General features: G+C 40.5%; 1 protein-coding gene across 2 annotated transcripts in view; it reads right to left on the bottom strand.

Moving 5' to 3' along the window:
- Positions 1–19: 19 nt before the first annotated feature.
- Positions 20–26,691, bottom strand: part of LOC122554944 (RCC1 and BTB domain-containing protein 2-like) — a 68,895-nt gene continuing 42,223 nt past the window's right edge. For both annotated transcript variants that reach the window (XM_043700389.2, XM_043700391.2), the window contains exons 9-12: positions 13,851–13,977; positions 8,616–8,749; positions 6,194–6,324; positions 20–2,318 (exon numbers count right to left, since the gene is read on the bottom strand). In XM_043700389.2, coding sequence (XP_043556324.1) covers positions 2,178–2,318; positions 6,194–6,324; positions 8,616–8,749; positions 13,851–13,977 — 533 coding nt within the window. In that variant the 3' untranslated portion in view covers positions 20–2,177. The remainder of the gene's footprint in view (positions 2,319–6,193; positions 6,325–8,615; positions 8,750–13,850; positions 13,978–26,691) is intronic.

Raw genomic sequence — 26,691 nt, 5'->3', positions numbered from 1 at the left:
AAATCAAAGAGGCTTTGAGCTATCAGATACTTTTAATTTATTTACATTTAACATGACACTAAAATCAAAAACCACATTCACAAGGGGAAAAAGTTTAACAAAGAGTCATGTAGTTATTATCTGTAACAGATAAGACAAGCAAATGTAACTGACAGAAGCATTAACATTTCAGTTTTTCAATTAAATTTTCCAGTTATTACATTTAATATCTTTGCACATTTCTTTATGGCAAACATGATTTATACTATGAGGGTTCAATACATAAAGATCAACTTTTCACCCAACAAATGTTGAACTACTCATGGAGGGTAATCATGTGATGTTAAATAAATTAAGATTCCCAGTGCTTTTATAAATCAGTTCAAGCATAAATGCAGGCTGAAAGAAGTTATCCTATATCCTTTTAAAACGTTGGCTGTATAGATTGCAAATAAATTGGGACTGGACTGTATGGAACAAACTCAGTTCAAGTTCACCTCTACTGCCACAATCAAATGTGTAAACACAGTCACTTAATGTAATAATGTAGTGTGATCAGAGTAAAATCATCCGACTGCATTCAAATGTGAGACTGCTAACAATCCTACAGTTTGTCCTCAAATTTCAGGGAAACAAAATTGGCAATGCAGCAGTTCCACTAACACCAATTCACAGCGACAAGAAATGGTCTCTGAAATAACTCCACAGAGGCTAGTATTCCGTTGCCTAGTCACCCTTTCTGTACACTGATACAGCTCCCTCAGAACCAGCTGTCAAGAATGGACAGGATATCTGACATTCCTACTATATATCTGTCAGCCAGGGCTCTGATTAACAACTCTGATCTGGGAGCTCATTCTATGAGAGACACCTTATAACAATCACTGCAGTCTGTACCTACTCTCACCCAGGGGATGAAAAAAAATGTTTTTTTTTTAATTAAGGCTGTTACTGATTTACTATAATTGAGATTTTGTCATGCTAGGCCACAAAAGGAACCAGAAAATGATGCATTTGCCTGTGTCAGAATAGAAATTGACAAGTATTTTAAAATAGTGGGCAATTTAAATCTATTTCTTTCCTTTCTCACACAATGGTAATTTCCAAACGCCACCTGCAAGGAGCTGCAACATGCCATGTCAAAGAGAAGCTCTACTCTGTTCACTTATGCTGTTTTATGACACTAATTTACTAAAACAGCTCACCATTGACAACTGTATTATTCCAAGTGTTTATTCAGTAAATGTGTTAAATCACTTCTGGACAGTAATCTGATTATACATCAAAATTAATAATCCTAGCTGCCAATCATTTATTACATTCATAAAGCATTCAATCATCTATTAATTCTCTCTCTCTCATCATATCAAATGGCTAGTTAAGGTTTATCCAGCTCACCTAGATACCTAATAATACAGCACTAGGAACCTTTGGCTGGAATCTAGTACTTCCATGTAATGCAATGATAAATAAACTGATCTATTAAGTTATCTGGGACATGTGGATATCCTTCACTTTGTGTATGCTGCTGGAAAAATTGTATTGATGCAGGAAAGCAAAATTCTTCCGAAAATGAATAGCAAATGTTATTTTAAAGTACACAGTGTTATTGAATCAATGGCTGCACAAACTAAGGATATTCTTAAAACTATGATGCGTAGTTCTGAATTATACATTAGACCAGAATTCTTTCATGAAGCCTTACTAGTTACCTCTATAAAAGAGATATGGAAAGAATGACTTCCATAATCTGATGTTTCACTCTTGTGATGGTGATCCATTTCTTCAAAGTGAAAATGAATTCCCAATGGTTCAGTAAACATTTTCTCCCATGAGCAACTGAACCATTCGAATGTGCAACAATCCAGGTTTGATTGCTGATCTGTGCCATGTCTCAGCGAGAGATTAAAAGTCATACAGGCCTCCTCTCTAAAACAATGTTGAGCAAACTCTCTGAATTATGTAATCTCTAAATGCTAAGCATGGAGCTCAGCTGTAATATCTCCCTACTTTAATATCCTGTTTGAAGCTAATAAAGAAACAATAGTTTCTTCGGCACAGTTACAGTTAGCACATACAGAACTCTAACCCTGTCAGAGTTGACACCTGAAGGGGTAGGGACAGATAAACTGATTAGGATGAGGAGAGAAAACTGACCAAGAAACCCAGTACATTCAGTGACTGCTCACATTCCTGCTTCAATTCCGGAATGCCCCATGTTTGCCAGCCTTGCTGATGAAATTCTTCAAGAGCTCGTGGTCCATCTCAGAAAAGCCCTGTGTTTGTGTCACTGCTGTCAAATGATTGACACAGAACTTAAAGCAAAACTCTTCCAATCCCTGGAATAACAATTCAACACAATTCAATTATCCAAAGGCAATACAAAGCAATTAATTATCCATGACATTTTGTTCGAAGGTGACAAGCTGGACAGATCTAGGTATATTGATAATAGCATTCTTTTCATTAACCTACCTCAGGAAAACTCACAAAGTAAATTTAAATAACATCCACTTTGTGTTGTCCCAAATTTGGTTGCCAGTGCCATGATGGCTGATGGCAAGAGAAACTTTTCTTTTCCAAGGTTTTGTACTGTTCTATAAACTGAACCATTTCAAACAGGGAAGGGAACAGAAAACTCAATAGGAGGTTATAGATTCTCAAGTAGGTTAAGTAAAGCAATTTTTGAAGTTTGCTAGCAGAATTTTCTGCAGATTTAATTTTTTGGAGGAAATTGAACTGCCGAAGAATTGTTATGATGTCTTTTTTAAAAATAAAAAGGATATTACTGATCAGGATTACAGGAAATAGTACAGCCAGGTCACAAGCATGTTGAAATATTCCTTGGTTGAATATATTCAGATTTTAAAAATACATAGTGAAAATAGTAGGCACTACTACTTATTTCTGTGGAGTTCAAATTATTCAAATTAGTTTTCACCAAATTCACAGGGTGATTGACCGCTTGGAATAATTGTTGTTTGTGTGTGAATCCCATTATGTGTAAATCTGAAATGCAAACATGACTTTTGTCATTAAAACTTAAATTTTAGATTAAAACATTTAAAAAAAAATATCCAAAGCAATTTTTTCAGCAATCCAGTTTTAGATATGGTTCATGTTAAGTAAAATAGAATGCATTATAATTGTTTCATCTGGAAGAAAGGTTTTTTTTTCAAATGTAGATGAGTTGCACTTTGCAGGCACAGAGGTTACTAAACTGAACAAGTGAAGAGGGTACTCAGTAGACCAAGGACTAGTATCACACTTGACTTTACTGTAATTATGCAACTGTTAATTTCCCCTTTTCCCTGTCTGGTTAATGGCTAACAACTGCAAAACTGAAGAAAGGAACCTTTCTATTAACAGCTTCCATTTCACTGAGAGTTTGTTCACATTTTGACAACTGTGACACCTTCGGTGGGTGTAATAATGCCACTGTGAAGAGTTGCATTGACTGAACCTAAAGTGAACTAAGCTTGATTCTGGGAATTACAACCCTTATTCTTAAACTTTGCAGTATTTGAATCTATTTGTAGGAAATATGGAATAGGAAAAATAGTCAAAACAGTTCAATAATTAATCTAAATGTACTAGTAATTATTGATTTTAATAAACTGATGGGTCTGTCATCACAGAGGTCTGTCCTAAATATGGAATAGGAAAAATAGTCAAAACAGTTCAATAATTATTAAAATCAATAATTACTAGTACATTTAGATTAAACTGATGGATCTGTCATCACAGAGTTCTGTCCTATACCTTCTGGTCTGCTACATGCCACAGCAATACCATTCCCATCCTGGACTGCCTCATATTTGCCTGCTGTTTGGTGCCCTCCAATTTTATTAACAATTAGTTAATCACTTTAATGAAGAGGTTTCCAAATTGTACTTATTGTATACTAATTTCAATTTCTATTACATATTTGTGTATCCCTACCAATGCAGGTTTAATAGTTTAACCTCTTTAATTGCCAAAGCATTATCCAGAATGAACTGGTTACATGCACATTTTTAAAAATCCTTTAACAGTGGTATCAGACAGCAATAACATTCCATCTTGGACTGCCTCATATTTGCCTACTGTTTGATATCCTGCAATTTTACAGATCCCTTCTGAAATGCACAATATTCCCAGCATTTCCTGTTTTATTTCAGTTGAATTGGGTTTGGAGTACGCATGCTACAAGTTGCAGAGAGTAAGACAAATAAGATAGCTGATGCGCAGACAAGTCACCTCTCTGAACTAGAACATAGTGGCAATAAGACAGGCATAACCTAGAGGTGCAGAACTGCAAACTTATTATTCTCATTTCAATACACTTAGGAAAGAAAGAGGGTGATGTTGATTAAATAAACTAGCCCTTGGGAGGGATAATGCACATTTCAAAGACAGAACCTACTTAGTTAGAATTATGGAACAGAGGTGCCAATTGACTGCAGGGTATACAATGTAGACTGTCAAATAAAGGGAGATTGAAGGTGATTTGAAAGCAAATTACAGAAGGATGCAAGGAGCTACAAAAGTAGTGACAATGGAGACATCCCAATGTAGGCAGAGATAATAACTGAGAAAGACAAAAAGGGAGATGAATTCCTGAAATGTGCACAAAATTCAGTATGTTTTCAAACTACCAAAAAAGCAAGCAGTTCTGGAGCTAGTTCTGAGAAATGAAGTGGGACAAGTAAATAAGCATTCAAAAATATTGATCATAGTTTAAAACAGTTATGGAAAAAGACAGGAAATCATGGAAAAAGCTAAGAGGATGAGATTGCCATGGATGACTAAAGATACAGACAATATAAAGTTTTATGACAAATTAGGTTCAGAAAACAATAGAGAATTAATTGATTACATAAGTACAGAGGACATTTAAAAAAAATTAAAAGGGTGAAAGCAGGCTGGAATACATTACTGGCAATAGAACAAGATAACTAAAAATCTTCTACAACACACAATACGAAGAAATGTGAATGCCAGAAGTTCAGAGTTGAAGGAAATTTACAAAAATGGTTCCAGGGATGAAACCTTCTGTTTTACGAAGATAGATATGAGAAGCTGAATCTGATCTCCTTGGAGAGAAGGCAGCTAAGAGGAGATCAAATCACAAGAGGTTTGGATAAGTATCAAACTTATCATTTGTAAAAGTATCAAGATAAAGAGGGCACTGATTTCAAGTGATTTGGAAAAAAGGCAGATGTGATGTGAAAGATTATTTTTTCCACATACTGAGTGACTCAGATATGGAGTGCACTGCCTGAAAATGTGGTAAAAGTAAATTTAATTGAGGTATGCAGGAGGGCATCAGATGATCATTTTAATAGAAGCAATGTGTAAGGATATGATGAAAGGGCAGGAACATGGCACTGAGTCATGATTCTTATTTGGCGAGATGGTGGAAGCATAGTGGACCCCTGCATTGTAATTTGATGATCAACTTATAAATAGTAAATGGGTAGACAAAGGTAAGTAGGATTGATTAGAGGCAAATCAAAATCTTGCAGGGCATGTCTAAATGTACTAAAAGTACTCTATCTTCACAACATAAATAATGGGGATGTGACTATAAAAGAGCAGCTAGTAGCAATATCAGATGTGAAAAAGAGACAATACTTAAAGTGTTAGTTACCCTTAAGGCAGAATAGTCATCTTATTCACGTGGAATGGAACTTGTGCTACTGAGGGAATTGAGGGTGGATACTGCAGAGACCCTGGCTATAATCTGCCATTCCTCCTTATATACTTGATGCCAGAAGATTGAAAGATTGCAGTGGTGGTGATGGAAGGAACTATAAAATTGCATGGTCAATAAATTCTATCCATAAAGGAAGGTATTTTGGTTGTCTTCTCACTAAATGACGAATTTGTATGGTCATTTCCTCAGAAACAAGTATTAGGACTACTTTTGTTTATTTTTATGTAGAATCAAATGTACAGGCTATAACAACAGTTCAAAGGTAACAGAACAAAATGACTAAGTGCAGTGACAGCAAGATAACAGAAACAGATTGCTGAAACAGACAGACACAAGTCAGGGATAGGATTAATTTGAAAACTTGACAAAAGAGCTGACACAGGAACACTGAGCCAAATGTCCTCGTTCAGTGTTGAATCATATGATAACAAGAACTGAAAAGACATATACTTTCTGTTGCAAGGTGACCGTTCACAATGAACATATTTAGCATGAGGTTTGTTCCCCTCCTCCTACCTTTGCCTGATATTTCACTGCAGCTGACAATAAAGTAATTGCATTCTCCACTGAAATTCCTTGTTTAATAGTCTGCTCACAAAGATTTTTTAAGCTGTTCTCTCCATAAAATGCTGCCAAATCCAAAAGGCCTGTAAGGTTAAATACAAGAATATTCTTAAGTACTTCTTGTTTTTAAATTATAAAAGACAATTGCTTCCATCTCCATTTTTAACATCTTTATTACACATTTGCTTATATTAAAGAAGTGTGTACGTATCAGACTTAAGTATCATTGAGATCAGTGAAATTGTCAGCCTTGTATTAAGGTGATAAATGTATTTCAACTGCTACAATTGTTTTAGAAATCACACTCATGGATAATATACCAATCCTGGATAAACAGTTTCCTACAGCTGAACAGACCAAAGCCCCCAATGTACTTCATATTCTCCATAAATATTTATACATGCCCTTCCCTGGTCACTGTCAGATTGATTCTGGATTAGTGGTGCTGGAAGAGCACAGCAGATCAGGCAGCATCCAAGGAGCTTCGAAATCGACGTTTCGGGCAAAAGCCCTTCATCAGGAATAAAGGCAGTGAGCCTGGAGCGTGGAGAGATGGGGGTGGGTGGGGGTGGGGAGAAAGTAGCATAGAGTACAATGGGTGAGTGGGGGAGGGGATGAAATTTTAACCACATTTGGCCTGTTCTTATTCAAATGGAGAGCAACAGCACACCGCTATGAATGAGCAGAGTCCATCGCATCCATAGCCACAGCACAGATGGCAGACCCAACAAAAGGCATCTGGCTTTGACAAGGTGGCTCCTCTACCAGGAGAAACTCCTCAGTAAGGACTAGGCATAAAAAGGCAGTTTATAATACTTCTTCCATATCTGTTCCCAGTAAAGTTTGATGCCATGCCACCTTTTACCATTCTAGTCACTCTTGGGCTGCCTCAGGAAAAAAGTAAGTTTGATTGTGACAAATATAATAATTTTAAGATCTGGCAAAAGCCCTTTCACAGCTGCTAACATCTCAACAGCCCATTCATGGCCATCAACCATGATGCACTCCCAACATGTCATTAACTAAATTTAAGGAAAGGTCAGCAAAAATATTTAAACAAGGTGGCTTTATTTCATCATGTTATTCTCCTTTCCCCAATACCATGCTAAGGATTGCATCATGTCATTGTGGAAGGTATGATGGAACTATGAGGAAGCAAGATCTTAAGCTGACCTGCCTGGAGCAATTTCAGAGAAGCATTAAGTGACTAATGCAATTAGAAGCACTGGTTGAGTATTATAGAGAATATACACCATGCCAATCTGAAACTGGGTCCTCTGCTTTCTGGTGCACCCAGAACCTTGTAGTCCTGAATGAAACCATCTCTCACTCTTCTAAACTCTAGAAAACAGGCCCAATCTATTTAACCATTCTTCACAGGATGATCTCCCCATTCCAGGAATTAATTTAGAGAACCTTCATTGTACTCCGTCTATGACAAGTCTATCCATAGGTAAGGAGACGAAGACTGCAAACAATACACCAGATGCGATGTCAACAAGGTGCAACATAATTGCACTGATATCTTTACTCCTCTATTAAAATCCTCTTGCCATAAAGCCACACCAATTGTCTTCATAACTGCTTGCTGTGACCCTTTGAATGTCAACATTTCCCAACCACTCAGAATTTACAAAATATTCTACATTTCAGTTTTTCCTATCAAAGTGGATCATTTCTCCACAACGTATTCCATTTATTTAAACTCACTTAGCCTCTCCAAATCAAATAAGATCATCTTGCCTAAACATCACACCACATGGTCAACTCTTGACTGATCTTTGAAACGGCAAAGCAACCCAGTTATTTGTACCTCAACAGCATGTGTGGCACCACATCCCAGACATCCATTCCCTCAGCCACAAATGCTCAGTACACATGGTTGCCACTGTCTACAAGATGCACTACAGAAATTCAAAAAAGATCCTGAGTGAGCATCTTTCCAGCCCACAACCACTTCCACCTAGAAGGTCAAAGGGCAGCAGATACATAGAAATGCCACCACCTGCAAGTTTCCTTCCAAGCCACTCACTGTTCTGGCTTGGAAGTGTATCGTCATTTCTCCATGGTCATAGGGTCAAAATCCTGGAATTTCCCCCAAAAGGCATTGTGGATCTATCCTACAGCAATTGGACTGCAACATTGGGCAACCAGCGATGCCCATGGCCCTTGAGTAAAACAAGTCTTATAATCATATCCATATTAAGGCAAAGAACACTATAAATGAATTGTTAATCTAGCAACTCCAGAATTAATCTTTAATCCTTCCTAAAAGCTATCTTTAGCAGAACAACATTTAAGATTCTAGTCTTTTTGACTTGTGTGTGATATTAAATAAGAAAATAATTCAAATATACATGTTAGGATTCAGTACCTATTGCATCCTCAGGAGGTAGATTGATAGAGTCGGTGTACAAGTATTCTAGAAAGGCACGGTACACTGGATAGCTAAACTGGTCAATCTCAATCACCTCATCATCATGAAGCATGGATCTGAAATGTTCACATCTGTATGATTGAAATGAAAAAAAAGATATTTTTTAACCAAAGCAGTCAGAAAGAAATTGAAGCTTTAAAAAGCCAATCTGAACCTGCAATGCACCAAAATTCTCACTTTACATATTAATGACTTTAAATGAGTTCGAGATATGCATTTATTCTATTGGAAAGTGTTAGTTTCTTTTGAGGACAATACTAGTTTAGAACAACTGTCTTAATTTGCAGGTGGAGAGGGGAGTATGCAGAGCCAATGGTTGTGGAAAAGAACAAGTTCAATCACTGTCAAGTGATAGTATCCACTGCTTATCTAATAAATAGTCTGCATATAATATTAAGATGCATGAAACCTCCCAAGTGTGAACTCAGAAGAGAATAATGCAGAATTAAGCAAAGAGCTATGATAAAAGTTAGTTAAGTGCTAAGTGAAAGCACCATCTTACAGGAAGAGAAAGGTGTGTACAGCAAAAGGGTTTGAGGGGGAAATTCTAATTATAGTCCCATGGATTGACTGAAGACACAATTATCAAATAGGGACAAGGGATTGTGTCACAGACCAGAACTGAAGAAGAACAGATATTTAAGAACTGGAGGGTTGGAGGATGTAACAGAGATAAAAAGGAGCAAGACCATGGAGGAATTTGAACACAAGAACGAAAATGTTAAAGCTCAGACAATAAAACCAGAATTTTGAAGGAGCTTCCCTCAGTGCACAAAACTAGGACACATGAAAGGGAAGGGTAAGTAGAACAGGTTATATTTGCGTGGTTGCGTTACCCGAGACTTTACTCAGGTAGTGTCTCCCACCTATCCCCCTCTTCTAACCGAAAAAAAAGTGTGGGAGCCAGATTGACAAGGTAAGGTAAATAGTTTATTTCCTAATCCTTTTTTTTTAGTAGTCACTTCGGGAGTTAGAACAGTGGGAATGGAATGTAGGGCAGTGGAATGTTCCTCCTGCAGAATGTGGGAAGTAAAAGTCACCATTAGTGTCCCTGCTGACTACATTTGTGGGAAGTGCACCCAACACCAGCTTCCTCGAAAACCGCGTTAGGGAATTGGAGCTGGAGTTGGATGAACTTCGGATCATTCGGGAGGCAGAGGGGGTTATTGACAGGACTTACAGAAAGGTAGTCACTCCCCAGATAAAATAAAAAGACAGATGGGTTACAGTTAGGGGACAGAAAGGGAACTGGCAGGCAGTGCAGGGATCCCCTGTGGCCATTCCCCTAAACAATAAGTATACCGTTTTGGATACTGGTGGTTTACACACTTTCTTTTAGGTTAGAGGAAGAGGATGGGTGGGAGACACTACCCGAGTGGTGTCTCAGGTAACACAACCACGCAAATATAACCTGTTGTACTTACCCTTCCCTTTCATGTGTCCTAGTTTTGTGCACTGAGGGAAGCTCAGTGCATAAGTTGTTGGGGGGGGGGATGACTTATCAGGGGAAAGCAGTGGGGCACCTGCTGCTCAGAAGGGAAGGGGGAAGAGGAGCAGAGCAGTAGTCATTGGGCACTCGATCGTTAGGGGGACAGGTAGGAGGTTCTGTGGGGACGAGAGAGACTCACGGTTGGTGTGTTGCTTTGCGGGTGCCATGGTCCGTAATGTCTCTGATCATGTTTTTGGGATCCTTTGGGGGAGGGAGAGCAGCCCCAAGTCAGTGGTCCACATTGGCACCAACAACATAGGTCGGAAGAGAGATGGGGACTTGAGGCAGAAATTCAGGGAGCTAGGATGGAAACTTAGAGCTAGGACAAACAGGGTTGTTTTCTCTGGTTTGCTGCCCGTGCCATGTGCTAGTGAGGTGAGGAATAGGGAGAGAAAGGAGTTGAACACATGGCTACAAGGATGGTGCAGGAGGGAGGGTTTCGGGTTTTTGGATAATTGGAGCTCTTTCTGGGGTAGGTGGGACCTCTACAAGCAGGATGGTCTTCACCTAAACCAGAGGGGTACCAATATCCTGGGCTGGAAATTCGCTAAAGCTATTAAGGTGGATTTAAACTAATACAGCAGGGGGATGGGAACCAAAATTGTAGGGCAGGTACAGAAGAGTAGGGAGTTCCCAAATCAAGTATCTGACACTGGCAAGCGAGAACCTGGTTTGAAGTGTGTGTACTTCAATGCGAGGTGCATCCGAAATAAAGTGGGTGAACTGGCAGCGTGGTTGGTACCTGGGACTTCGATGTTGTGGCCATTATGGATAGAGCAGGGACAGGAATGGCTGTTGCAGGTTCCGGGATTCAGATGTTTCAGTAAGAACAGAGAAGATGGTAAAAGAGGGGGCGGTGTGCATTGTTGATCAGCGACAATATTACAGTTGTAGAAAGGATGTTTGGGGACTCGTTAACTGAGGTAGTATGGGCTGAGGCTAGAAACAGGAAAGGAGAAGTCACCATGCTGGGAATTTTCTATAGGTCTCCGAATAGTCCCAGAGATGTAGAGGAAAGGATAGCAAAGATGATTCTTGATAGGAGTGAGAGAGGCAGGGTAGTTGTCATGGGGGACTTCAACTATCCAAATATTGACTGGGATCACTACAGTACGAGTACTATAGATGGTCAGTTTTTGTCCAGTATGTGCAGGAGGGCTTCCTGACACAGTATGTAGATAGGTCTACAAGGGGCGAAGCCACTTTAGATTTAGTACTGGGTAAAGAGCCTGTCCATGTATTAGACTTGGAATCAGGTGAGCACTTTGGAGACAGCGATCACAATTCTGTCAGGTTTACTTTAGTAATGGAAAGGCTTAGGTGTACTGCACTGAGCAAGAGTTACAGCTGGGGGAAGGGAAATTACGATACAATTAGGAAAGATTTAGGAAGCTTAGAATGGGGAAAGAAACTGCAGGGGATGAGCACATTAAAAATATGGAGCTTATTCAAGGAAAAGTTCCGTGTGTCCTAGATAAGTATGTACCTGTCAGGCAGAGAGGAAGATATAGACCGCGTGAGCCGTGGTTTACTAAGAAAGTGGAATCCCTGGTCAAGAAGAAGGCAGCTTATGTTAGGACAAAATGTGAAAACTCAGGGCGCTTGAGGGTTACAAGGAAGTCAGGAAAGACCTAAAAAGAGAGCTCAGAAGAGCCAGGAGGAGACATGAGAAGTTGTTGGCGGATAGGATCAGGGTTAACCCTAAGGCTTTCCATAAGTATGTCAGGAATAAAAGAATAAAAGAGTTAAATTAGGGCCAATCAAGGATAATAGTGGGAAGTTGTGTGTGGAGTCAGAGGAGATAGGGGAAGCACTAAATAAATATTTTTCGACAGTGTTCACTATAGAAAACAAAAATGTTGGCGAGGAAGATACAGAGATACTTGCATCTAGACTAGAAGAGATCGAGGTTCACAAGGAAGAGGTATTAGAAATACTGCAGAATGTGAAAATAGACAAGTCCCCTGGGCCGGATGGGATCTATCCTAGGATCCTCTGGGGAGCAAGGGAAGAGAATGCCGAGCCTTTGGCATTGATCTTCAAATCATCAATTGTCTACAGGAATAGTGCCTGAAGACTGGAAGATAGCAAATGTGGTTCCCTTGTTCAAAAAAGGTAGTAGAGACAACCCTGGTAATTACAGACCAGTGAGTCTCATTTCAGTTGTTGGTAAAGTGTTGGAAAAGGTTATAAGAGATAGGATTTATAACCATCTAGAAAAGAATAGTCTGATCAGGGACAGTCAGCACGGTTTTGTGAAGGGTAGGTCGTGCCTAACGAATCTTATTGACTTTTTTGACAAAGTGACTAAACAGGTAGATGAGAGTAAACCGGTTGATGTGGTGTATATGGATTTCAGCAAGGCATTTGATAAGGTTCCCCACAGTAGGCTATTATACAAATGGGATTGTGGGAGACATAGCAGTTTGGATCAGTAATTGGCTTGCTGAAAGAAAACCGAGGGTTGTAATTGATGGAACATGTTCATCTTGGTATCCAGTTACTAGCGGCGTACCGCAAGGGTCGGTGTTGGGTCCACTGCTGTTCATCATTTTTATAAATGACCTGGAAGAGGGCTTAGAAGGGTGGGTTAGTAAATTTGTAGACAACACTAAGGTCGGTGGAGTTGCGGATAATGACGAAGGATATAGTAGGTTGCAGAGAGACACAGATAGGATGCAGAGCTGGGCTGGGCAAATGGAGTTTAATGTGGACAAGTGTGAGGTGATACACTTTGGACGGAGTAATCGGAATGCAAAGTACTGGGCTAATGGAGGATTCTTGGGAGTGCAGATGAGCAGAGAGATCTCGGTGTCTATGTACACAGATCCTTGAAAGTTGCCACCCAGATTGACAGGGTTGTTAAGAAGGCATACGGTGTTTTGGCCTTTATTAATAGAGGGACTGAGTTCCGGAACCAGGAGGTTATGCTGCAGCTGTACAAAGCTCTGGTACGGCCACACTTGGAGTATTGTGTACAGTTCTGGTCACCACATTATAAGAAGGATGTGGAAGCTTTGGAAAGGGTGCAGAGGAGATTTACTAGGATGTTGCCTGGTATGGAAGGAATGTCTTATGAGGAAAGGGTGAGGGCCTTGAAGTTGTTCTCGTTGGAGAGAAGAAGGTTGAGAGGTGACTTAATAGAGACATACAAGATAATCAGAGGGTTAGATAGGGTGGACAGGGAGAGCCTTTTTCCAAGTATGGGGACGGCAAACACAAGGGGACACAACTTTAAAGTGAGGGGAGATAGGTATAAGACAGATGTCAGAGGTAGTTTCTTCACTCAGAGAGTAGTAAGGGTATGGAATGCTTTGCCTGCATCGGTAGTAGATTCGCCAAGTTTAAGTGCATTTAAGTTGTCATTGGACAGGCAAATGGACGTACATGGAATAGTGTAGGTGGGATGGGCTTCAGATTAGTACGCTAGGGCGGCACAACATCGAGGGCCGAAGGGCCTGTACTGCACTGTAATGTTCTATGTTCTATACATGAAAATTGAATACATTACGAAGAAGAAATAGTTAAAACAAATTGTTCCAATAACACTTTTAAAAGATGTGATAACATTGAGATTTTAGAACAGTTGTAAAAGAAATCTCTGAGCAATTCTTAGTGAACAATTTCTCTCATGTATGAACAGTTTCTGACACCAGTGTGTCTCTAAAGATTTGGATGACTACCTTATTTTGAGAACTGCTTTGTGAGCATGGATAATCTTTCCATCCACCAGAAACTTTAGATCTGAGGTTGCCGCACTGTCAAACTCCTTCTTCATTGATTGTGCCACTGTCAAGTGATTGTCACTTTCTACAGATCCAAAAAGATAAACATGAATTAAAGTGGGGAGAAAAGAAACAGAAGGGCAAGGAACAAAGTAACTTTATATAAACCAAGAACATATTGACTTCATTTTTTTTATCAATTCAAGGTCCATCTTCTCTATAGTGCATATAAATATTTTAAAAGTGCCTTCCCAGAACAACTGCTGAAATTCATTTTGAATATCAATACTGTCAATAAATTCAGCCCATTCAGCAATGTTCCCTTTAAGGTGTGCAACAACACAGCAACTCTGAAGATACTCTGTGGATTGCTCTTCGGTTACGCTATGTGCAGCTATCCAAACTGAATATAAAAGGTAACAGTGAAATGAACAGGCCTTGTACAGAACAAAAAGTTAAAGGGACATTAATCCTGAGTATTGTAGAAAAGGATCACTTATCTCCCGGGACTGAGCCTCTTCCTTCTCTTGGTTTTTAGTGCTGGGTATCGCAAAGTTTTCATTGGGGGGAAAAAAATTGATTGAAATAGACACTTGACTCAACTTTTTTTAAAATTCAGTTAAGAATTGTATTAAGAATTTTCAGAGGAGAGACAGAATTACACAGAAATTACAGCATATGGCCTGGGATCTAAACCCCAGGTTTTGCTGTTTATCTACCAAACCAGTAGTTCCCATTTCCTTTCCTTCAACCTCCCAAATAATCAGTTCTTAAACAATGACCTATTCACTACTCAGGGAGCAACTCAGAAGAGATTCATGACCAGGAGACTCATTTCAAATTGCCAATGCCACTAATGCATTTGATAGTCTCCTAGCCAACAGCACAAAAATAAGACAGTTCCACCTGCTCTGTGTCAATAAATCCCTTATGCTTAACCTAAATTCAATGTTCTCCTCACTCCAAAAATCTTGATCACTAGAAACTAAGTTTTATTTGCATTAGCATAATTTTCTTCAGAAATAAAGAGGACCACAGCTGGACAAATTCAAGACAGCAGTTCCTCCAAGTCCACAATCACAGTCAGATCGCGATGTGTGGAATGGAGTGGAAGGTCAGTAAACAAAGGCTGTTCTAGCACACTGTCTGACTGGATGTGATCTGGAAGCCAATCTTCCATCTGCTTTCCCTATTTAGCCAGGCCTGGAGTGTGAAACCAGCATATTCAACAGGAAACTGTTTAGAATGATCAGAATATCTAGCCTGTGTATTTAGAGAACAAATTTAACACTACATATTAGAGACATATAATATGTTGTATTATAATATTCATGATCATCTATACCTTTGTGGTCTCACATCTGACGGTGGTATGGTGGCACAAGCTGTCTCACAGCATAGACGAACAGAGTTCAAATCCAGCCTTGGGCGATTGTCTATGTTTGCACATCTGCGTGGGTTTCCAATGGGTGCTCCAATTTGCTCCCACAGTCTAAAGATGTGCAGGTTAGGTGGATTGGCCATGCTAAATGCGGGCTTGCAGGAATGGATTTGGTTTGAATGGGATGATCTTCGGAGGGTGGGTGCAGCCAATAGGCCAAATGGCCTCTATCTGCACAGTAGCATCCTAAGATTCTACCTCTTATATAGACTGTGGCATGAAGAGACCTATTTCTTTTGGCACGACTGAATAGTATGAAATTAATTAGACGCTAATTTTCATCCAAGTGTTATAGAGTCAAAGAGATTTATAGCATGGAAACAGACCCTTCGGTCCATGCCATGCTAAATCTAGTCCCATTACCAGCATTTGGCCCATATCCCTCTAAACCTTTCCTATTCATATAGCCATCCAGATGCCTTTTAAATGCTGTAATTATACCAGTAATGTTTGTTAGACGACTCCACTGTGCAGAAATACTTAATCAAACAGCAATACAGTCAGCTGTGCAGATTCACCGCTGGGTCAGATAGCAACGCAGGTTTATTTCTCTGTTTGATTCACTTCCCAAGTGGTCACTGCCTTTGTCTGTCTCCCACCTTTTTAAAATTCCGCTGTTTTGATCTTCAGTTTCACCCAAAGTTTCAAAACAATGCAACAGCTTATAAAACAATAATTATTGCTCCTAGAATTCGAGAAAACACTGAAAATACCTCAACAAATAAAGGAGCAGCTCTGACAGCCACAACTTCTTCCCATCCTCCATCTTGGATTACCTAGAAACCTCAAGTACTGTGGATGAACTTGTTTCTGCAGATGCTGTGGAGCTGCTCCCTATTAAGATTCAACCAACATAATCATCAAAACATTTTCTGGTCTTTGAGCTGACTGCCTTCTGGATAACGATTCAGTTAACAAAATTTATTTTAAAATAAATATTCCTGAAATGATTCATATTGATAAAGCTACACTCTATATTCTAACTTCACATTCCTGATGAAGTGCTTATGCTCGAAACATCGACTCTCCTGCTCCTCAGATGCTGCCTGACCAGCTGTGCTTTTCCAGCACCACACTTCTTGACTGATCTCCAGCATCTGCAGGCCTCACTTTCTCCCTACACTCTATATGTGAATAGCTGTTTATTCTGCTTTTTCTTGAATTTACACTCGAGGTATGAGGCAAGGCCAGCATTTATAGACTAGTTACTTGAGAAGATGATAGGCTACTTCTTGAGTTGCTGCAGTCCTCTTAGTATGAAGTTTCAGAACTTTCAGGAGATAGAACAGCAACCTACAAATCCAAATTAGATGTGCATGAATACCTACAGTAACTACTCTTCAAAAATAAGTAATTGACAATAAGGTGATACAATGCAAACTTGCTCTTAAATGTTAGTTTAATATTATAGCACTTCCACTGAAACACAGTCACATTAGAAGACTGTTGTTCTTAAATTCAGACTAAGCATTTAAGACAGTGAATTGCCAGTACTATTGCATCTCCAACAAATGATCCAAACATTTCCACACTTTGAATTTCACTGGCAAAATGCATCTAATACTATTATGAAAGGGTAACCACTTAACAGGCACTTCAGTGGATCAGCTATGTCAATACCTCAGCAATGTCAGAATGAGGCAACTGACCACAGCTGGATGATCTAACAGCTGGCTACCGCTAAAAGTCCAAGAGTTAAGTGAGTCAACAGGAAATGGAAGGGTTATTTAGAATTAGATATATTAGGGGACAATTTAGCTGACTGCTGTTTCGCTTTTACTAAATGTATAGGATATGGGTCACATGTTGTTGTTACTCATGCTGCTCACTTTTCTTGTGCTGAATTGTAAAACAAAGTAATAAGAATAGTTTTGAGGTAAGCAAACGAGCATAAGGCTAAGACAGTTTATTGCATTCTTATCAGTAAACAGACTGGTTATGTGGATGCTCTGTAGGAACTTGAGTATTTCTGTTCACAATAGCATTGGTCATGCCAAACTCAAGAATAACAGAAGGATTGATGGAAATTGAGTAATGTTAGCTATTTCTGTTTCTACTACTCAGAGATTAGATTAGATTAGATTCCCTACAGTGTGGAAACAGGCCCTTTGACCCAACCAGACCACAGCGACCTTCTGCAGCGTAACCCACCCAGACCCATTTCCCTCTGACTAATTCCCCGAACACTATGGGTAATTTAGCATGGCCAATTCACCCGACCTGCATATCTTTGGACTGTGGGAGGAAACCGGAGCACCCGGAGGAAACCCATGCAGACACGGGGAGAATGTGCAAACTCCACGCAGGCAGTCACCCAAGGCTGGAATCAAACCTAGGACCCTGGAACTGTGAGGCAGTAGTGCTAATCACTGAGCCACCGTGCCGCCCCATAAATCATGTGGTTGAGCACAACAAAAAGATTAAATTGTAAATCATGAGGAGAAATTGCTGGAGAAACTCAGCAGGCCAGGCAGCATTTGTGAAGAGGAAACAGAGTTGACGTCTCGCTCACTCAAAATGTTAACTAAATTTTCTTTCCTCAGATGCTGCCAGACCTGCTGAGTTTCTCCAGCAATTTCTGTTTTTAATTGTTTCAGATCTCCAGCATTCTCATTTCTTTGTTTTATATTAAACTATAAAGTAAATGTCCTACCAAGATTGCAATTTTCTTGCATTGGGCAACTGATGATAGGATCTAAATAGTCTTGTCTGTGTGACCATTAAGTACTAAGAGTAATCAGGAGTAATAAAAAAAACCCAGTTTATCCTGAAAGCAATGCAAATCTTTTTAAATGTATTCATCAGATATCAATGTTTCTAACTAGGCTTGCATTCACTGCCCAATAACTACTAACTCCCTAACGCAATTGGAGAGGGTGGTAGTGAGCTGCCTTTTTGAACCATTTCAGAGTTTAGGGATACTGTCAGTGCTGTGAGGAAGGAAGTGCCTGGATTTTGTGCCAGTAACAGTGATGGAGCAGTGATGTAGTCCTGTGCAGGTGCAGCAAGCACTTAAGAAGGCAAATGGTACATTGACCTTCATGGCAAGGGATTGAGTACAGGAGCAAGGATGTCTTACTATAACTTCACAGAGCCTTGGTGAGACCACACCTGGAGTTGTGTATGTAGCTTTGGCCTCCTAACTTAGGAAAATATGTGCTTGCCATAAAGGTTCACCATACTGATTGCAAACATAGCAAGAGTTGTCATATGAGGAGAAATTGGGTCGATTATCTAAAAATGAACTATCAACTTAATGACGATACAATGCAGGTTTAGCCTGTGTGCCAAACAGCATATGTAGCAAGTGCCAGACAAGGCTAAGTAGTTCCACAACCAAGGTATCAGATATAAACTCTGCTGTCCTGCCATGTCCAGTCAGGAGTGGTGATGAACAACTCAACAACTGATTGGAGTAGGAGGCTTCATAAATATCCCCATCCTCAACGATGGGGGAAACACAGTACATCAACAATTATAATCCTTTTCAGAAGTGCCGAATGGATGATCCAGCTCCATGTCTTCTGAAGATTCCTAACATCACAGGTCCCAGTCTTCAACCAATTTGATTCACTCCACGTTACAACAGGAAACAGCTGAAGGCAATGGATACTGAAAAGTCTATAGGCCTGATAACATTCCATCAACAGTACTAAAGATTTATGTTTCAGAACTTGCCGTGCCCCCACCTGCTGTGTTCCAATACAGCTACAACATTAACATCTATCCAACAATGTGTAAAATTGTCCAGGTATGTCCTGTACACAAAAAAACAGCGCAAATTCAACTTGGCCAATTACTATCCCATCAGCTGACTTGCAACCATCTGTAAATTGGCGGCACAGTGGCAATGGGTGGCACGGTGGCACAGTGGTTAGCACTGCTGCCTCACAGCGCCAGAGACCCGGGTTCAATTCCCGCCTCAGGCGACTGACTGTGTGGAGTTTGCACATTCTCCCCGTGTCTGCGTGGGTTTCCTCCGGGTGCTCCGGTTTCCTCCCACAATCACAAAGATGTGCAGGTTAGGTGAATTGGCCATGCTAAATTGCCCGTAGTGTTAGGTGAAGGGGAGTGGGTCTGGGTGGGTTGCGCTTCAGCGGGTTGGTGTGGACTCGTTGGGCTGAAAGGCCTGTTTCCACACTGTAAGTAATCTAAACCTAAAGTGATAAGTGATAAAGGTGTCATAGCAATAATTGGCTCACCTACACTCAGACAGGGTTACATTAAGACCATTCAGCTCCTGATCTCAAAGTATCCTTGATCCAAACAAGAACAAATGAGCTAAACTCCAAAAGTGAGTGTGATTGCACTTGACACCAATGCTGCATTTGACAGAGTGTGGCATCAAAATGGAAGTCAAAGGGAATCAGAGGGAAAACTCTCTGCTGTCTGAATCATACCAAACAGAAAGGAAGATGGTTGCAGTTGCTTGAGGTCAATTATATCCATTTAACACCACCAATGGAGTTCCTCAGGATAGTTATTCTAATCAACTTGCTCTGACATGTTATGACACATAGAATCATAGAATCCCTAATCCAGATAGAGGCCATTCAGCCCATCAAGTCTGCAGTGACCCTCCAAAGAGCATCCGACCCAGACCCACCCCATCTATCCTATCCCCACACCTTTGCATTTATCATGGTTAATTCACCTAGCCTGCACACATCTCTGTACATGACAGAGTAATTTAGCATAGAATCACATCTCCACAGCAGGTGAGACTTGAACCCAAGCCGCCCAGTTCAGAGGTAGAGACACTATCTCTGCACCATGGGCACCCTCAAGTTCCTCTGGAGCAGATAGGACTTGAGCCCTAACTCCTGGACCTAGGTCCAACAATCTTCAGTTGCTATAGTGATGTTCCCTCCATCAGAAGGTCAGGAGTAAAGTCTGCTGATGACTGCACAATGTTGAGCACTATTCACAAATCCGCAGATACTAAAGCAACCTGTGTCTAAATGCAGCAATATCTTGACAACATCCAGGTTAGGCTGACAAGTGGTAAGTAACATTTGCACGACACAATGCCCAGCAATGACCATCTCCAGCAAGACAGAACCTAACCATTGCTCGTTGATGCTCATTGGCATTATCATTGCTGAACCCCCCCTCCATTATAAACATCCTAGGGATAGCCAGTGAATAGAAACTGAACTGGAGTAGCCACATAAATACAATTTCTACAAAAGCAGGTCAGAGGCTAGGAATCAGCAGCGAGTAACTCCCAAACATACAAACAAGAGTTCAACAACTGGTCTTTCAATTCTACTCTGCCATTCAATTTATATATAATCAGTTCAACTGTTTTGCTTCGACGTACATTCAAATATTGTGTCTTAGGTTTGTCCTAGGTTTAGATTTCTTAATCTCTAGTCATACCTGCTAATTTGCCCTGAGATTTACACTCACTGTCCCTTCCTGTCATATGAATTCCTTCCTCCATTGCATTTTCTCCACTCTGATTCAGCATGAGTTCCCAAATTTGGCAGCTTTATAACACAATAAATAATGAACAGTATCTACCTCTCTTGTGACCCTGCAAACTCTGTCCACCATCATCAAGGCAGGTGTCAGGGATACTTGTCTGGATGAGTGCAGCTCCAACAACATTCAAGAAGCTTAACACCATCCAGGATACAGCAGCCTGCTTGGTTGGTACCACCGTTCACTCCCTTCATGCCGACACTGCAAAATCAACAGGATGAACCTGCTATAAGGTACAACTTACCAAGGTTCCTTAGAAAACAGAATTCTAACCTTCATCACCTAGAAGGACAAAGTCAGCAGATACTGGAAACACCACTATTTGAAAGCTCCCCTCAAAACCACTCACCACTACAACTTGGAAATATATTGCCACTCTTTCAAAATCCAGGAGCTCCCTCCCTGATGGTATTGTGGCTGTACTTACACCAAATGGATTTCAATGGTTTAAGGCAGCAGCTCACCACTACAACCTCAACAACAACTAGGGATAGACCTAGTTTGGGTTTTTGCCCGAAATGTCGATCCTCCTGCTCCTCGGATGCTGCCTGACCTGGTGTGCTTTTCCAGCACCACACCCTTGACTCTAATCCCCACAGCATCTGCAGTCCTCACTTCTGCATAGGCCTCATTAATGTTTACCGAGCCAGCAAAGACAATGTCCCACAAATGAATAACAAAAAAAGCAATCCAGCACTCATTTAAAGTCTGAACCATGGTTCTTCCGAAATAGCTCGGCACGGTGGGCGGCACGGTGGCACAGTGGTTAGCACTGCTGCCTCACAGCGCCAGAGACCCGGGTTCGATTCCCGACTCAGGCGACTGACTGTGTGGAGTTTGCACGTTCTCCCCGTGTCTGCGTGGGTTTCCTCCGGGTGCTCCGGTTTCCTCCCACAGTCCAAAGATGTGCAGGTCAGGTGAATTGGCCATGCTAAATTGCCCGTAGTGTTAGGTAAAGGGGTAAATGTAGGGGTATGGGTGGGTTGCGCTTCGGCGGGTCGGTGTGGACTTGTTGGGCCGAAGGGCCTGTTTCCTCACTGTAAGTAATCTAATCTAATCTAAAAGCTCAGTCTGAGCACTGATAGTTACCAAAGTAACCAAAACAGAAAAACACTGTGACACTAAGCACCTACAGAGGAGTTATTGACAGTGAGAAATATTATTAGTGCTTGTTGGATATCTGGCTCATTAAAGCATACTGAAAATAGACCAAACATTGCTAAGTGTTAACAGAAGTATAGAGTGAGATGACAATCACAACTGGCATCTATAAATGCTGCAAACCAAGAGTTAACATAAGAATGAGATACTCTAAGTGCGATTTAGAGGCAGAGGAGCTGTACTTATGACACAGCAAATGGAGAAGAAGCAGATCACACACAAAGTACATTCAAAATTTATGAACCTGAAAGGAATTGAGACCTTACTTCAGATGGACGAAGATAAACTATTTTAAAGGGTGAAAGAACATGTAGATAGTCCAATAGAAAATAAAGAGAATTCTTTGTAAGCTAAGGCAGAAGCAGTTGCATTACATTACTCTCTTCTGTGGAGAGCCACAGATAATGCAATCATAATAAACAAACAGTAAATAGTAAAACTGTTTGGAACCAAATAAAAGCTTGTTGGAATAAGACAACTATCAGATAATGGTCAATAGCTGTCATTGCTAATGAGGAGTTTAAAATTAGGAGGATGTGGGAAGTTATTCATAAATGGAGTGCCACAGGGATTAATGTTAAGATCTTAACAATTAACAATTTATATTAATAGTGTGAAAGAAGGGACCAAATGTATCTAAATTTGCCAATGATAATTTGCAAAGATGGTTAGGAAATTAATTTGTCAAGGGGAGCTAAAGAGGCAACAAGGGGACGCATGTAGGTTAGGTGAGTAGGAAAAATTTTAGTTGATGCAGTTTTATGTAGGAAGCTGAACCTGTCAACTTTGGCAGGAAGAACAGAATTTTTTTATTTAAACAGAGATTGCAGAAATCTGTCCTGGTAGATGGATCACAGAATGTTAATGTGCAGGTGCAGCAAGCAGTTAGGCAGGTAAATAAATTGTTGATGTTTATTGCAAGGCGATTGGAATATAAAAACAGGAAATGTTATAGTAGCTGTATTGGGTCTGGTTCAGAGCACATCTGGAGTGCTGTGTGGGAGTTTTGATCTCCTTATTTGAAAAAAAGGAAATGGAGACAAGATTTTTTTTTTCTCTTCAAGGGTTGTTAGTTCATAGAATTCTCTTCCCCAGAATGTGTACCAACAAGGGACAAGAGGAGGCCATTCAGCCCTTTCAGCCAGGTCCACCGTTTCATTAAAATTATGACTGATCTGATCTTAACTTCAACTCTACATTACTGCACACCCCGAATAATCTTTCATCCTCTCAGTAATCAAGAATCTACCTACTTCTGCATGAAAAGTACTGAAATATCCTGCAATCACTTTTCAGGAAGACTCTCAATCCTTAGACAAAAACAGTTTCATCTCGCTTTTGAATGGGTGTCCCCTTACTTTTAAGGTATAAACCTTAATTCTATGTTCTCCCACAAAAGCAAACAGGTTTTCAGCATTCAACCAATCAAGTTCCTTCAAGGTCTTATATTTTTCAAATCAGTCACCTCTGACTCTTCTAAACTCCAGAGAATACAGACCTAGCCTATATAGGTTTTCTCATTCCACATTTTAGTCTAGTAAACCTTTCCTGAACTGCTTCTGATGCATTAATATCCTTCCATGATTATGATGACCAATACTGAACACAATACTCCAGATGCAGTCTCACCAAAGCAACACATGTTGGGTGCTCAAGTATGAACGAGTGCAATGATTTCTTTGTCTCTCAAAACTCTTAGGGTTTTTGCAGGTGTCAGACAGGAAGGCAAGGTTGACACTACAACCAGATCAACTATGACCTTAGCAATTGGTGGAGCAAAACTCAAAGGACTAGCCACACGACCAAATATCAAAAACATTTCTGAACTGACAGCCAGACTACTGCGACCACTAGGACTCATAACAGCACACAAACCAACAGCCACTCTCAGACAACAACTCACCAGAATGAAGGACCCAATACCCAGCATGAGCAAAACCAATGTAGTGTACAAAATCCCATGCAAGGACTGCACAAAACACTACATAGGACAAAGAGGAAGACAGCTAACGATCCGCATCCATGAACATCAACTAGCCACGAAACGACACGACCAGCTATCCTTAGTAGCCACACACGCAGATGACAAGCAACATGAATTTGACTGGGACAACACTACTATTATAAGACAAGCCAAACAGAGAACAGCCAGGGAATTCATAGAGGCATGGCACTCATCCACAGATTCAATCAATAAGCACATCGACCTGGACCCAATAAACCAACCAATGCAGCAGACAGCTGGAACTGACAACCGGAAGCGGCAGATTCAAACCACTACAAATGCTGGAGGAAAGATCACAGAAGCGCTTCACAGGAGGCTCCCAAGCACTGAGGATGTCACCTAGACAGGGGACGAAACGTCGGCAGCACAAATTCGCAGCTCGGCGAACAGAACCACAACAAAACTCAAAGTGTACACTGGCCTCACTTTGCTTACAAATCTTTTGTTTCAATGCATATTTAAAGCAGCAGCGGTTTGTTCCAGAAATCTAAAGTTGGTCAAATAGGGACCATCTCAAAATTCAAGATGCGAAGAGCCAGTTAACCCTTTTGGAAGACAGACAGACCATAAAGGTGGTTTCATGAACACTGCTTTGTTATATAGGTGACAAGAAAGCAAACCTTGGAAGAGAAAGAAACTAAATTTTAACAACAAATATCATGTATTGAAATTGCTGAGAAAGAACAGGATTAAAGAAACAGACTTAACAGATTTTCTTCAGGACTTCATGTATTTTCTTTAAATGGGTGTTTTTCTTTGGTTGTTTGAAGTTGCAGTGTCTTACAGAATAATAAAGAAGCAGTTTAACCCTTTTGATGTTGCTGCGAACAATAATGCAAACAATTAACAGTTCTATCACATCTCAAAGTTGAATAGCAAACCATATAGAAACCAGAAATATAACAAAGAGCAGTCAGCAGGACTCCAAAAGGAAGTAATACGTAAACAACTGTAATGAATTATCTGAAATAACTAAAAGAATAGGTAAGGATCATAGAGGCGGCCTAATATATTCTGATTCCCTTAGTTAAGATATACTGAATAAGTGCATGCCTATGGTCAGAATGTGAGAAATCAGGAGACAAATAATAGAACTTATAGCAAGTTGGCTGCAAAACAGAAACTAGGAAGTAGAATAGGAATTAAAGCAGTTACTCCGACTGACAACAGAAGAGAACTGTTATTCCATAAAGATCAATGCTAGGACCGCAGTTGTTCACCATTTGCACTAACATTTTAGACTTAGTTAAAAATCACACAACACCAGATTGTAGTCCAACAGGTTTAGTTGGAAGCACAGTAGCTTTCGGAGTGACGCTCTTTCATCAGGTGATAGCGGTGATAGACACTATCACCTGATGAAGGAGCGTCGCTCCGAAAGCTAGTGTGCTTCCAATTAAACCTGTTGGACTATAACCTGGTGTTGTGTGATTTTTAACTTTGTACACCCCAGTCCAACACCAGCATCTCCAAATCATTTTAGACTTAGGAATCTCAAATACAATTTCAAAATTTGCAGATGACACAAAATTGGGCATTTATGTTGGTAAAGACTTGTATCATGACAAAACACAAAATGGCATAAACAAACTTACAGAATGCACAAACAAACATCAACATAGAGTGTGTGTGGGGGGGGGGAAGAGAGAGATAGTTATGAGTGTCTGTGAGAGAGTGTGTGTATGTGAGTGTAAAGGGGTATAAGTCTGTGACAGGGTGTGTGTGGGAATGTATTTGTGAGGGTATGAGAGAGGGTGTGTGTGTGTATGTGTATAGTGCAGTGGGGCCACCTGTAGTGTGACAAGAACCCAAGGTCCCGGTTGAGGCCATCCCCATGGGTACCGAATTTGGCTATTAGCCTCTGCTTGGTCACTTTTTGCTGTTCCTGTCCCAAAGTCCGCCTTGGAAGACAGTCACCCAAAGGTCCGAGGCCGAATGTCCCAGACCGCTGAAGTGTTCCCCAACTGGGGGGGGGGGGGGGGGGAGAATACTCCTGTCTGTTGATTGTTGTGCGATGTCCATTCATCCGTTGCTGTAGCCTCTGCTTGGCCCCACCCATGTACGAATGCCTCAGGGCATCCTTGCCTGTAGCGTATGAGATAGCCAACGGTTGACATGGATGTCACCATTATGCGAGAGGACACCTCCCACCCTGTACATTGCTGGTACTCGCGCGACTCAACCAACGGTGTCTACTCATATGCTGCAGGCAAGATGCCCTGAGGCATAGTACATTGGCGAGGCTTCCACCCATCAAGTATGGACTGTCAAAGATACACTAGTCTACATTAGTCTCACTTTCCAGAGTCTTGAATGTTATGACAGTTCAAGTACTCATCCAAGTTCTTTTTGAAGGTTGTGCGATTTCCTGCCTCAACTACCCTTCCTGGCAATACATTTCAGATCCCACCACTCAGTGGGTGAATAAAGGATTTTGCTCAAATCTTCCTGCTTTTCACCTAAGAATTATGCCCCTTGTTACTGACTATTCAATCAAGGAGAACAAATGCCTTCTATTCACTTTCCACCTCAGATATCTCTCTGATATTATGGCGACCAAAACTACACAGAATAATCAGGTTTATAATTCCTTGAAAGTGGAATCATAGGTAGACAGAGTAGTGAAGAAGGTATTTGGTATATAATTACCTGACCTATCCCTGCTGTTCTTCTTGAACAAAAGAACAATAACAAAAGAACAAAAG

The sequence above is a fragment of the Chiloscyllium plagiosum genome, unplaced genomic scaffold (genome assembly GCF_037043375.1).
Source record: "Chiloscyllium plagiosum isolate Xiang-an unplaced genomic scaffold, Cpla_swu_hap1 HiC_scaffold_12, whole genome shotgun sequence".
In the NCBI taxonomy this organism is placed as follows: Eukaryota; Metazoa; Chordata; class Chondrichthyes; order Orectolobiformes; family Hemiscylliidae; genus Chiloscyllium; species Chiloscyllium plagiosum.
Note: the sequence above shows the minus strand (reverse complement) of the source record. Positions and strands in the feature narration are given on the sequence as shown.